Raw genomic sequence first — 12,917 nt, forward strand, 5'->3', positions numbered from 1 at the left:
CTGCAGCATGCGTATACCATTAAGAAAAAAAATAAACAGGACAGTTTTACCACATTAAAAAACATCTATTTACACAGGAACTTTTATACTTTGCCTAATGATCAGTAAAATGTTTACAACTGTGTGAATGTAGCAGAGGGGAGTATTTAGCATAATTTATGCCCCTATGATGTGCATAAACATGTAAATCACAAGGTAAGTGAGCGCTTAAAATAAAATGATAAAGATAAATAAAATGAGATAATAGCAGCTGAACACCAAAAAAGGTACCATATAGACCTCCAAAATAGTCAAAATACATAAAAAGGGGGGGTGCAGCGCTAAATTATTGTGCTTAGAGCATATAAACATGTTCATGCAAGGAAGACAGCATGGTAAGACAACATTAAAGTGCAAATAAAGGTGCAAATCAAAATGTCACCTATTTGGTGACTATAGGTGATTGGACACTAAACCACAACAGTCTATGACGTGATCAAGAAAGATCCCAAAAAGATCTTCAGAAAATCCAATGGCTGGATCCATGGATGAGGTGATAAATATGTAAAGATTGCGCACTCACCAGATACGCAATCACAATGCGCATTCAAAGCAGATACTCTCAGGACATCCAGGATCCTTATACGAGTCTGGTCAGATCTGGTCAAATGCCCCTCGCCACTTGATAGTATTGCCACACGTGAAAGAGGCCGCTCTGCAGATATGAATGGCTCCCACCGGAGCTCAAAGAACAAAGGAGGCCAAATAGTGTAATACCTTAATGGCAAAGGGTGTTTATTCCCAAAAAAACACAATACAGGCAGGAGCAGGAAAGATACTGACCATGCATACGTAAGTTTGCAAATGGCCGCCGGGGCCCTCGTGGCGCCGGTCGGCGTGACGTCACACCGCTGTAGCCGCTCCCTCAGGGACCATACTTATGCATGGTCAGTATCTTTCCTGCTCCTGCCTGTATTGTGTTTTTTTGGGAATAAACACCCTTTGCCATTAAGGTATTACACTATTTGGCCTCCTTTGTTCTTTGAGCTCAGGTGGGAGCCATTCATATCTGCAGAGCGGCCTCTTTCACGTGTGGCAATACTATCAAGTGGCGAGGGGCATTTGACCAGATCTGACCAGACTCATATAAGGATCCTGGATGTCCTGAGAGTATCTGCTTTGAATGCGCATTGTGATTGCGTATCTGGTGAGTGCGCAATCTTTACATATTTATCACCTCATCCACGGATCCAGCCATTGGATTTTCTGAAGATCTTTTTGGGATCTTTCTTGATCACGTCATAGACTGTGTTGTGGTTTAGTGTCCAATCACCTATAGTCACCAAATAGGTGACATTTTGATTTGCACCTTTATTTGCACTTTAATATTGTCTTACCATGTTGTCTTCCTTGCATGAACATGTTTATATGCTCTAAGCACAATAATTTAGCGCTGCACCCCCCCCCCCCCCTTTTTGTGTATTTTGCATAAACATGTGCATATGTGCGGACATTTATTCCAGTAGCTAGAATAAATTAATAATCTGGCCAATAGAATGAGTTTATATTTATATGTGACATTAGAGGTACTTTTTCTGCCACCATATTTGGAGAATATCATACACCCATGTGCATGGAGCCTGCATATATATATATATATATATATATATTACCTCTCTTTGCAGTCCTGGCCTCTCATCAAAACCTTCAGCTCCTGGCTGAGCAGCTCCTGGACTTGAGACATGCTGCGCACCGGCCTGTGTCTGCACTATTCACTTACAGTGTCTGTAGAGATACGTTCTGGTTGGCTTCGCCCGTTCTCTCACAGCTCCATTAATCCCACAAGGATACTGCTGCCCCCCTCACCCTAAGTTATGTACTATGTCTGCGCCCTCACACGGCACCCCCTCTCTATATACCCGTCCTTTCTGTCCCCTCACACGGCACCCCCTCTGTCTCCTCACACGTCACCCCCTCTTTATATAACCGTCCTGTCTCCTCATACGGCACCCCCTCTCTATATACCCGTCCTGTCTCCTCACACGGCACCCCCTCTCTATGTACCCGGCCTCCCCTCTCTATATACCCGGCCTGTCTACTCACACGGCACCCCCTCTCTATATACCCGGCCTCCCCCCTCACACGGCACCCCCTCTCTATATACCCGGCCTGTCTCCTCACACGGCACCCCCTCTCTATATACCCGGCCTCCCCTTTCTATATACCCGGCCTGTCTCCTCATACGGCACCCCCTCTCTATATACCCGTCCTGTCTCCTCACACGGCACCCCCTCTCTATATACCCGGCCTGTCTCCTCACACGGCACCCCCTCTCTATATACCCGGCCTGTCTCCTCACACGGCACCCCCTCTCTATATACCCGGCCTGTCTCCTCACACGGCACCCCCTTTCTATATACCCGGCCTGTCTCCTCACACGGCACCCCCTCTCTATATACCCGGCCTGTCTCCTCACACGGCACCCCCTTTCTATATACCCGGCCTGTGTCCTCACACGGCACCCCCTCTCTATACACCCGTCCTGTCTCCTCACACGGCACCAGCTCTCTATATACCCGGCCTGTCTATCTCCTCACACGGCACCACCTCTCCGTAAACCCCGGTCCCTCTATCGGACCTCAGCAGTCGCGGTACTATTTCCAAATCAACCGCCCGCAGCGTCCTTCCGCTACGTGCTGACGTCTTAGCGTTCAGTTCTTCAAAGTCGCCACGTTGAGTTTGGGTGTTGCATGTTTTTTTTGCGAAGGGCGGACATCTTTGTCATGGGCAAAGCTGAGCCTATGTTGATGTAGATGAAAAGGGGTGATAGCAGATATAGGACGTTTGTTGGAAAGAAAATCCCATACAGCCACGTAGGAGTTAATGGAGGTGACTGGGCAGCAAGCATGTGTGACCGAGGAGGGGACTGGGGGTGCTGGCGGCCCCCTGCCAGGGAGATGCGGCTACTTTGTACAGAGGAAGAGGAGATATTGTAAGATGGTCGTGTCAGAAGGGAAGAAGTTCTGTGGTGAGCATGCAGACAATGGGGAGGTAATTATTGTTATTAGACAGGGGATGGGTCACTACAGTAGCACATGGAGGGGTTCATACTGGAATATGCACAACATCATCTCTTCCAGCTAATTGGGGTGATATAATAAAGAGGGAGGGCTTAGAGTGAGTGATAGCAAGAAAACCTGAATCCTACTAGAACTGCCATTGCCATACGTACAGAAAGACTGATGGAAACTGACGTGCAGATTTCACTTGCCGAGATATCCGTTTACGTCAGTTTTCATGTGCGCCTCAGTGAGTTCTGTACACGCTGCAGATTCCTGCGCAGAAAACAGTTGTGCCCTGTTGTGGTGTGAACAGGACACATAGACAACAATTGATTTAGTTTTGCAGAACACATGCAGAAAAACGTATGTCTCTGCACCATGGTGTGAACGAGCCATTAAAATCTCAGGTTCATTAAAGTGAAACTAAACCCTCCTATCCTTTACATCTAAGGAAGCTGCCATCTTAGCCTCTGTTGATTTGCAGTTGCCATGGTGCTGTACATGTGATCCTCTATGACATCAGTCATTTGATGGCTGGACAGTTCAGCTGAGAGCAGCAGTAAATGTGACAGTTCTCATCCCGGCATTCCTTGAACTGTTTTGGGGAATAGCTAAACTGATCGATTTCTTTCCACTTTTTTTAAACGTTGCAAAGAATGTATGTTAAACGCTGGCCTAGCGGGCACTTTTACCCCCTTAGTGCCCAGGCCAATTTTAAGTTTTCAGCACTGTCACACTTTGAATGACAATTGCACAGTCATGAAACACCGTAACCATATTACATTTTTATTAGTGGTGCACAGAAACGAAAATTCTGGTGCTGCAACCGAAAATTCAGGATGCACTTGGCCAAAAACTGAAACCGAAATGGACAGTTTTTAAGAATTAATATATTTTTCAAAAGCAATTTTTTGGGGAAAAAATACACTTTAATGATTAAAAAAACACAATATATACCACAATTTTTAGTAAAATATCAAAGATGTTATGCCGAGTAAATAGATACCCAACATGTCATGTTTTAAAATTGCGCACGCTTGTGGATTGGCATCAAACTACGGTCCTTAAAAATCTCCATGAGTGACAGGTTGCCAGTGTAACATTACAGAGGAGGTCTAGTGCTAGAATTATTGCTCTTGCTCTGATGTTGATGGTGATACCTCACGTGTGGTTTGAACATCGTTTACATATGTGGGCGCGGCCTACATATGCGTTCACCACTATGTGCAAGCTTGGGGGGACGGGGGCATTTTAAACTTTATTTGTTTATTTTTTTTACACTGTCCCTTAAAAAAAAATGTAATCACTTTTATTCCTATCACAAGGAATGCATGCATCCCTTGTGATAAAAATAGTGACAGATCCTCTTTATAGAGAGATATGGGGTCAATAAGACCCCACATCTCTCCTCTGCAATGTAAAGCATTAGATCAAAAAAGCATTGACCTAGTGCTTTAAAAAAAAAATGGCATTGTTTACAAGGCGTCGGAACCGGAAGTGACATCGCTCCGGTCCTCCAAGGGCATAGAGATGAGTGGAGGCCATCTTTCTTTTACTTATCTCTATGCTCAGTGTGGTGATCATTCAGTGGTTTCTCAGGTAAGGCTGAGAACTATCGAGCGGCGGTGAGGGGCGGCAGCGGTGAGGCGGGGCTATTTTCGGCACCTGTATCGGTGCTTATTTTCATATCACAACGGCCGATAGGGGTGTTTTCAGCCAAAACGTTTCAGCCACCGAAATTTCAACAAATAGAGCTTTCTTTTGTTGGTATTTAATCGCCACTGGGGTTTTTATTTTTTGCACTATAAACAAAAAAAATGCAAAAAATTTGAAAAAAAAAGTTTTTTCTTTGTTTCTATTATAAAATTTTGCAAATGGGTAATTTTTTTCTCCTTCACTGATGTGCGCTGATGTGGCTGCACTGATGGGCACTGATAGGCAGCACTGATGGGCACTGGTGAGGTGGCATGGATAGGCAGCACTAATGGGCACTGATAGGCTGCACTGATGAGGTGGCACTGTTGGGCATTGATGAGGAAGCACTGATGATGCTGCATTGAAAGGCGGCACTGATGGGGGTACTGCTGGGAACTGATTGGTGGTACTGCTGGGCTGCACTGCAAGGCACTGATCATCAGTGCCCTAATGATCAGTGCCGTTCTGCTTTGTGACCGCTGCCGGTTATCAGCAGTACTTTCCTTACGCTGTGATAGGGTGAGGAAAGTGCTGCCGATAACCGGCAACTGTATTTACTCTGTGATCTGCTGTGGTATTGGACACAGCTGATCACATGGTAAAAGGCTGCTGTGATTGGCCTTTTACCTCATCATGTTATCAGCAGTGTCCATAGGACACAGCGATCACGGAGATCGCCAGGTGCGCTGGAGGGCGCATTCTGGGAGGACGTCATATGACAGGCGGATTAAGCGAACTATTGATTTAGGCCTCATTCACACCATACGTGGAGAAAAACTGATGGAAACTGACACACAGATTTCACTTGCGGAGACATCAGTTTTCATGCACGTTTCAGTTGCTTTTATACACCTTGCAGATTCCTGCGCAGAAAAAATCCGCAGATGATACTCGTGTTGTGGTGTGAACAGGGCACATAGAAAACAACTGGTTTTTTTTTGTGCCCTTGCAGAAGAAGTGCAGAAAATCTCATGTCTGTGCACCATGGCGTGAACAAGGCCTGTAGTGATTTTAAAACCTTATACTGTATATGCCCAGTGAGGTGACTGTCCCCAGGTGATACACAGAGATTAAATAAATCCTCCTACGTAAATTGTACCTGTTTATCTATAGCTGTCTGTCCCCTACATCCATTCAGAGTGCAGAATTTACACAGAATCTCTCAGTTCTGAAAAGCAGTTGGCTGGGAGCTGAAGTTACATCAGTGAGGAGAGCTCTGAGAGCTGATTGGAGGGAAGGGATATGCCCCTTTAACACAGCTCTCAGGAACAGAACTGAGGCTGTCAATCACAGACTGTGCCCTCCCCTGTCATCAGGGATGTCGCTGTGACTCATGCAAATTGCACAGGAACAAGGCAGGGAACAGAAATTACACTTAGTGCTCTGGATTGAGACAAGTACACACTAAAGAGGGATATAGTTTGTTTATATTTCATGTCTGAGGTTTACAACCACTTTAAAGTGGAATTCCACCCAAGAGGTCAAGCTCTGCTGTTTGGTTGACTCCCCCCCCCCCCCTTCTGTTGCCACATTTGACACCTTTTGGGAGTCAGGGGGAGCAGGTACCTGGTTTTGACAGGTACCCCCTCCCACTTCTGGCTCAGTTCGCCGTGGTGAAGTTTTGCCCCTCCTTCCCCCGCAGTCTTCTGGACACTTTACAGGCTCCAGAAGACTGCGGCCCATTCACAAAACGCAGCACCCTTTGCTCATGCACAATAGGAAACCGCTGTGAAGCCTCAAGGCTTCACTGCCTGTTTCCATTAGTCAAGATAGCTGTGCCAGCACCCTATAGCTGATTAAAGAATCAGGTGAAGACACTGCTGGATTCCTGGACAGGTAAGTGGCCTATTGTTAAAAGTCAGCTGCTACAGTATTTGTAGCTGCCCCCAGTCATCTTCCAGGACGGCACACCTGAGTGATGACTAGTTCCAGCTGACAGGAAACACAGTCAGCAATTGACAGTTTAAATTCCCCACCCTTCCCTCCACTCCTCTGTTCTTGAATGTGTTTCCCTGGCAGCGAAACATTTGTTGTTTTTTTTTTGTAAGGCCAGGGGCTGGAGGTCCTTTCTGGAGGGTAGCAGCCGAGATGGGGAGGACAGGCTTCCACTTACCCACTCCAGGGCTACTGGTGGTACAGAGCTTTCCGGGCACAGGGGGGTGTCCCGGCGTTCCAAGATAGGCGCCTTCCTCCCTCTTTCCTGGAAGCAGGGAGGCATGTCAAAAGAGGACCAGCCCGTGAGACGCTGCTCGCGGGTGTGTGTTGGCTGGCTGGAGTCGCACGGTGACTCCGGACAGGGAAGCTGGGAGGCCACAGCAAAGTCCTTTACTATGTTCTCCAGTGAAGCCCAGGGCATAGGACCAGAAGTGGGAGGGAAGGAGGCTGTGTTCCAAGCCTCGCTTCCAGTACGACTTTTGACGGGGGCTGGACTACCACAAACATGGTGGCACCAGTTGGCTTCTTCTCCATGTGAGGTCTGTGAGGAGCTTCCTGGGAGTGGGAACCCAGGAGCCCGGCGAAGGCAGCATGGTCCTGAAGCGCCCTGCCAGATGAAAGACAAGGTAGTGGCTGCAGCCAGAGAGAACACCTTGGGTGGTGAGTGTGACTCTGCTGACAGGGAGACAATGGGGGGTAGAGACCTTGCCCACTCCCCTGTGTAGGTGTGCTTAGAAAGGGTAAAAGGGATTATTCTAACCCAGGCCCCCTGTTTATCTCTTCTCAGAGCTGTGCGGAACTCCCCAGGAGAGCGTCCACAAGCCACCTAAAGCTCCCCCGCCCCCCCTTCCGCTCCAAAAGTTGTGGTCCCACAAGACCATGACAGACCCTTTTGTTACAAGTGTATCCACAAGTTGTCAGGGAAAGAAACCTCAGCGGTTATGAAGGAATTTTTGTTGGTGCAAACAGAAATGTTAGCCACCTTACAATCCTTCAAGACAGCACTGACAGGGAGGTGGATGCCCAATCCTCCAGGGAGGGATCGTCTTCCCAGGACAGAGTTTGGTCGGGGAAACAGTAGGGGGTTTAGGTCCCTCGTCCTCTCAGGTCATGGAGGAGGAAGACTTAGAGGAGGCAGAGGTTTCTGGCCAAAGCTCCCTGGAGGAAGGGGAAGGTTTGCATGGTGCTAGTTTAGCTAGTGAGGAATATAGACCGGGTAGACACCTCTTTGCTGTGGAGAATATGGAAGGGCTCCTAAGGGTTATTTATGCCTTGGAGGACATTCCAGAACCACCAGCTCAGGTCTCGGACCAAGACAAGATGTAAGTGGGTTGGTGAGACCGCAAGCTAGGGTACTACCCGCACACTAGACTCGCAAAGATATTGTCTTAAGGGAGTGGAAGGAGCCTGAGAGAAAGATCCTAATGTTAAAGACCTGGAAAAGGCTGTACCCCTTTGGAGAAGAAGAGGAGGAGAAATTCCTAAAACCCTCAAATTGGATGCAGCATTATCGCAAATGTCTAAGAAATCTGACCTGTCCTTTGAGGACTCCGGTAGCATTAGAGTCCAGGTGGACCGTAGGTTGGAGACGCTACTTCGTAGGGCCTGGGATGTCAATGCCGCTACTATGGCCCCAGTCCTGGCATCTGCTTGCTTCACAAGGAACACTGATGCTTGGATGCACAGAGTGATTGACCATGTTGCGCGAGGTACGAAGAAAAAAAAGGAAAAACCCAGTCAGAAGAAGGCTTGGATTCCCTGGAGGTGGTTGGTAAGGCAGTGGCCTACCTGGCAGATGCTGTGGTGGAGATGGTCAGGACATCGGCTAAGACCGTGGCCCTCCTTACCTCAGCCCAAAGGGCAGTATGGGTTAAAACCTGGGAGGGCGATCAAACATCAAGAGCCCGTCTTTATGGTTTACCCTTTGAGAGTTCCTTCTTATTCTGTCCAGGGTTGGACCAGGTGTTATCTAGGTTCCCTGAAAAGGGGAAGAAGTTCCCTACCAAAGCCAAAAAGGATAATAGGAAGATGTTTTTTTGTGCCCACCTTAATCAGGGCCAACAAAGGTTCAGGAAAGACTTCCCTTAAAAAAATGGGCCAACAAAGGGAGACAAAAGGGAAATTTCCTTTTTCCTGGCTCCAAACCGACCAGCAAGGACACCAAATGACATAGACCTCAGGGTGGATGGAAGGCTGTCCAGGTTCTTTCATCAATGGGGAAGATTACAGACCGCCTGTACATCCTGCAGCTGATAAGAGAGGGGTACCAGTTGGAGTTCTCTCTCCCCCTCTCTCCGTGCCAGCAGACCAAGTGTTTCAGGGATTTTATTTTCCTGTGGTCCTGAAGCCTTCAGGGAATTTCCGCCTGATTGTAAACCTGAGAAAGTTGAGTGGTTTAATACGCTAAGTTCCTCATGGAAAGTATCTACAGTGTACGGAAGCATCTGCTCAAAGGAGTCTTCATGGCCACGGTGAATCTCAGGGACGCCTACTTCCATGCTCCTATTGCCCCGGAATACTAAGCCTTCTTACGCTTTGCCATGTTCACGGAGCAGGGCGTCGGTCACTGGCAGTTCCGAGCTCTTCCTTTTGGACTAGCAGCCAGTTAAAGAATATTTACCAAGGTCTTGGCAGACGTAGTAACCTTTTTACACCTTCAGGGAATTTCTCTTTTTCCCTTTCTAGACGATCCAATGATCTATGGAGTCTCATGGCACCAAGTCCTGAGAGACCTGGAAAAGGTGTGCCTCACCTTGGAATCTTTGGGGTGGATTGTCAATTGACTTCCTCCCAAATGAAGGTGTTCTTGGGGTACGTAGTGGACTCCAGAGTTCAGAAACTATTTCTACCCCAAGAATAGACCAAAAAGGTAGTGCAGGCAATTTCCGCCTTGATAACGGTTTCAGACTGCTCCCGCAGACACATCATCAGAGTTCTAGGTCTCATGACTGCCTGCATTCCGGCCGTGGAGTGGGCTCAATTGCATTCCAGGGAGCTTCATTTCTTCCTCCTATCCTCCTGGAACAAGAAAGAGGAGCTGCTGGACGTGAGGGTTTCCCTCCCAGAGAATGTAAACATCTCTTTGGGATAGTGGCTCAAGCCCCAGAATTTGGGGGCAGGGATACCGTGGGCGCAGTGGGACCCAGTTCTGGTAACCACGGATATAAGTGAATGGGGCCTGGGTTCTCATCTAGAGGACCAACAAGCCCAAGGACCATTGGAGTAACGCCAAAAAGGGACCTCCTTCAATTGCAGAGAGCTGTTGGCAGTAGTTCAGGCCTTGAAAGCCTTTGCAACCAGGATCAAAGGAAATGAAGTCCAAATTGTCTGACGATATGTCAACAGTGGCATACCTGAATCATCAGCGGGGCACCAGATCCCACAATCTCCTGGACCTAGTGCAGGAGATTCTAGGATGGGCAGAGAGCAGAGTGCTTTTGGTGTTGGTGGTCCACATAAAGGGGTCGGTCAACACGAAAGCAGACTTTCTCAGCCGACAATTAGTGCACCAGGGAGAGCGGGATCTCAATTGCGAGTTCTTTGGCTGTCCAGAGATAGACCTTTTTGCCTGCAGGAGAAACAGGTACATGAAATGGTATATCTTTTTGGCTCGGGAACAGGGATCTGAAGGCCTGGACACGTTCACACAGGTATGGGAGTTCGAGCTGGCATATGCCTTTCCCCCCTGTCGCTGATCCTGCGTATACTCGAGAAGCTGGCGTGATTAGGTTGCAGACTGATCTTGCTGGCCCCATGGTGGCCAAGAAGGGCCTGGTTCGCCACCTTGAAGAGGTGGGCCGTGGCTCCCCTGCAGCGTCTCCTAGTCAGGAGCGATCTTCTCCTACAGGGGCCAACTCTACACCCCAATCTGGAGTTTTTTGGCTAAAGGCTTGGCTCTTGAAAGGGAGATCCTTAGAAAAAATGGGTGTTCAGAGAGAGTAATGGAAACTCTCCTCAGTAGAAAACAGGTCAACAGAAAAATGTTCACCAGGGTGTTTTCCACTTGGTGTCAGGAACAAGGGGGTTTCCTTCCGACGGTCTTGGTGATACTGGACTTTCTCCAAGCAGGGGTGGATAAAGGTATAGCACTAAGTAACCTAAAGGTGCAGGTGGCTGCCCTGTCGGTCTTTCTGGATCAAAGACTTGCATCGGAGCCCCTGGTTAAGAGATTTCTGCGGGCCTGGGAAAGTAAAGATTGAGAAAAGAAATGTAGGACATATCTACTCAAGGTGGGAAAGCACGAGCAACAACAGGGGGAACATTTTTCTTCCTGGAGTTCAGCTTTAATAACCTTTTATTAAACATTTCTAGTTTGAGTTTTCTTTTGGGAAACTGTTAATTGATGGTAGAGAAAAAGAGCCTGGTCACTGCATATCCAATAAAATCACTTTATTTGGACATATTCAAAATAAACACTCCACAGTGTAAAATAGAGGGAACATAGCACTCCAACTAACGCGTTTCGCACCGTGAGCGCTTAAAGAAAAAATAAACATAGCTATACTTACCTGCTGTGTGCAGTGGTTTTGCACAGAGCAGCCTGGATCCTAATCTTCTCAGGTCCCCCGCAGGTTCTCCTGGCTCCTCCCTCCTGTCGGGTGCCCCCACAGCAAACAGCTTGCTATGTGGGCACCCGCTGCTCCATGTATCCATTCACACATGGAGTTGCAGCTCGGCCCAGCCCCATCTCTCCTCTTTGGCTCATTGGCTATGATTGATAGCAGTGGGAGCCAATGGCTTCCTCTTCTGTCTCAGCCAATGAGAAGAGGGAGTCCTGGCATAGCTGAGAATCCAGTGCACATCGCTGGATTAAGAGGGGCTTAGGTGGGTACTAAAGGGCCTGAGGGGGGTGCTGCACGCAGAATTTTTTTTACCTTCATGCACAGAATGCATGAAGGCAAAAAACCTTGAGCCTTTAGAACCACTTTAATCATAGCTGATGCTGAAATATTCACACAAGTATATAAATACATTTGTGCACAGATGCACTTAACTGTCTCTTAATTGTAAGCGATCTTGTGTGACGCAATGAGGCACAGCTACCGACAATTGTTGGTAATTAGCTGTGCCTCTGAACCCAAGAAAATAAAACCCTATATAACCAATAATACAATGTAAAGTATTTCCTATGTAAGTAAATCATGTAAATGAACTACATGAAACACTACATAGGAATAAGGAAATCTATTATTCATGTATATTCATTACTCACTATATACCTATAATGTAATGACCTAAATGGGTGTCAGCAAGCAAACAACACAAAAAAACACCGACAAAAATAGAACAAAACCAAAAAATAGTAGCAAAACCAGTCAATATACATTAAAGGGATATTATTAAATATAGGCGGACATGTTACTCATAATAATATGAAACATCCCATTCACGATTGAGTCCTAATTGTTTCCTAGAATGCAGGGTAAAGATCCAGAAAACTTCTTTTTACATAACAGTCTGAATTTTTCACCCTCCCTCTTGGAAACTATAATTTTCTCCACACCCTGTAAATTCAAAGTTAAGGAATCACCTGCATGACACCATTTAGACCCTGGTCACACCGGTTGCAATTTTCCATGCCATGCAAGTTGCAAATCACATGGCAAGTCGCACCCTATTGTCCGCAATAAAGCGGTCAGATTGGTTCGATTCTGACTTGGTTGGAGCCACTCCGATTTCTAAAGTAGTGCCTGCACTACTTCAGGTGCGACTTGCAAAGCAAGATGTCTTGCAAGCCACACCTCAATTCGGAATGACATCCGACTTTGAAATCGTGCAACTTCAATGTTTAGCCACATTGGTGGAGTGACTTTTCTCTATATCATATAAATGGTCATGTAGGTGGTCTCTCAGTCGGTGGTTGTGCGACCCACATATGGTATAAAACAAAGGTTGCAAATGATGACGTACACCAAATATTTAGTGTTGCAATTTTTAATGTTTATAAAAGAGGAAATCTTATGTAGCTGAATAGTGTTTATTATATATGTAGCTGAACTGTTTCAGGAAATAAGAGACAGCAATTTAGGCATGTTTTGGCTTTGCAGGATGTCTCTTTTGTCCTGAATCAATTCAGCAACTACTCTCTGGTGCACCAAGAGTTCATCATGCAGAGTTTAGACTACATGTTAACACATCATTTTTTGGGACAGACTAAAACATTTAATGTGAAAATGGCTTAATGTAGCTTAACGTGCAATAAACTGTCTAAATCTTAATCAATTGACTTGAAACTTTGCACAGCCC

The 12,917-nt window shown here is 46.8% G+C and overlaps 2 protein-coding genes and 1 pseudogene across 6 annotated transcripts in view; 2 read left to right on the forward strand and 1 right to left on the reverse strand.

Moving 5' to 3' along the window:
* SASS6 (SAS-6 centriolar assembly protein) overlaps window positions 1-2,031 on the reverse strand; it is a 72,358-nt gene extending 70,327 nt beyond the window's left edge. The window contains exon 1 of one of the 3 annotated variants that reach the window (XM_089686568.1): window positions 1,653-2,031. In XM_089686568.1, the coding sequence (XP_089542694.1) occupies window positions 1,653-1,723 (71 nt within the window). In that variant the 5' untranslated portion in view covers window positions 1,724-2,031. The remainder of the gene's footprint in view (window positions 1-1,652) is intronic. The other 2 variants (XM_089686569.1, XM_089686567.1) reach the window with 2 other exon arrangements.
* A 721-nt stretch (window positions 2,032-2,752) lies between these two features.
* The window catches only part of TRMT13 (tRNA methyltransferase 13), a 72,896-nt gene continuing 62,731 nt past the window's right edge, over window positions 2,753-12,917 (forward strand). For all 3 annotated transcript variants that reach the window (XM_089686570.1, XM_089686571.1, XM_089686572.1), the window contains exon 1: window positions 2,753-3,030. In XM_089686570.1, coding sequence (XP_089542696.1) covers window positions 2,863-3,030 — 168 coding nt within the window. In that variant the 5' untranslated portion in view covers window positions 2,753-2,862. The remainder of the gene's footprint in view (window positions 3,031-12,917) is intronic.
* Window positions 7,782-8,839, forward strand: LOC149455124 (uncharacterized; annotated as a pseudogene).

The sequence above is a fragment of the Staurois parvus genome, unplaced genomic scaffold, assembly GCF_062004578.1.
Source record: "Staurois parvus isolate SC_StPar_1 unplaced genomic scaffold, SC_StPar_1.0 ptg000402l, whole genome shotgun sequence".
In the NCBI taxonomy this organism is placed as follows: Eukaryota; Metazoa; Chordata; class Amphibia; order Anura; family Ranidae; genus Staurois; species Staurois parvus.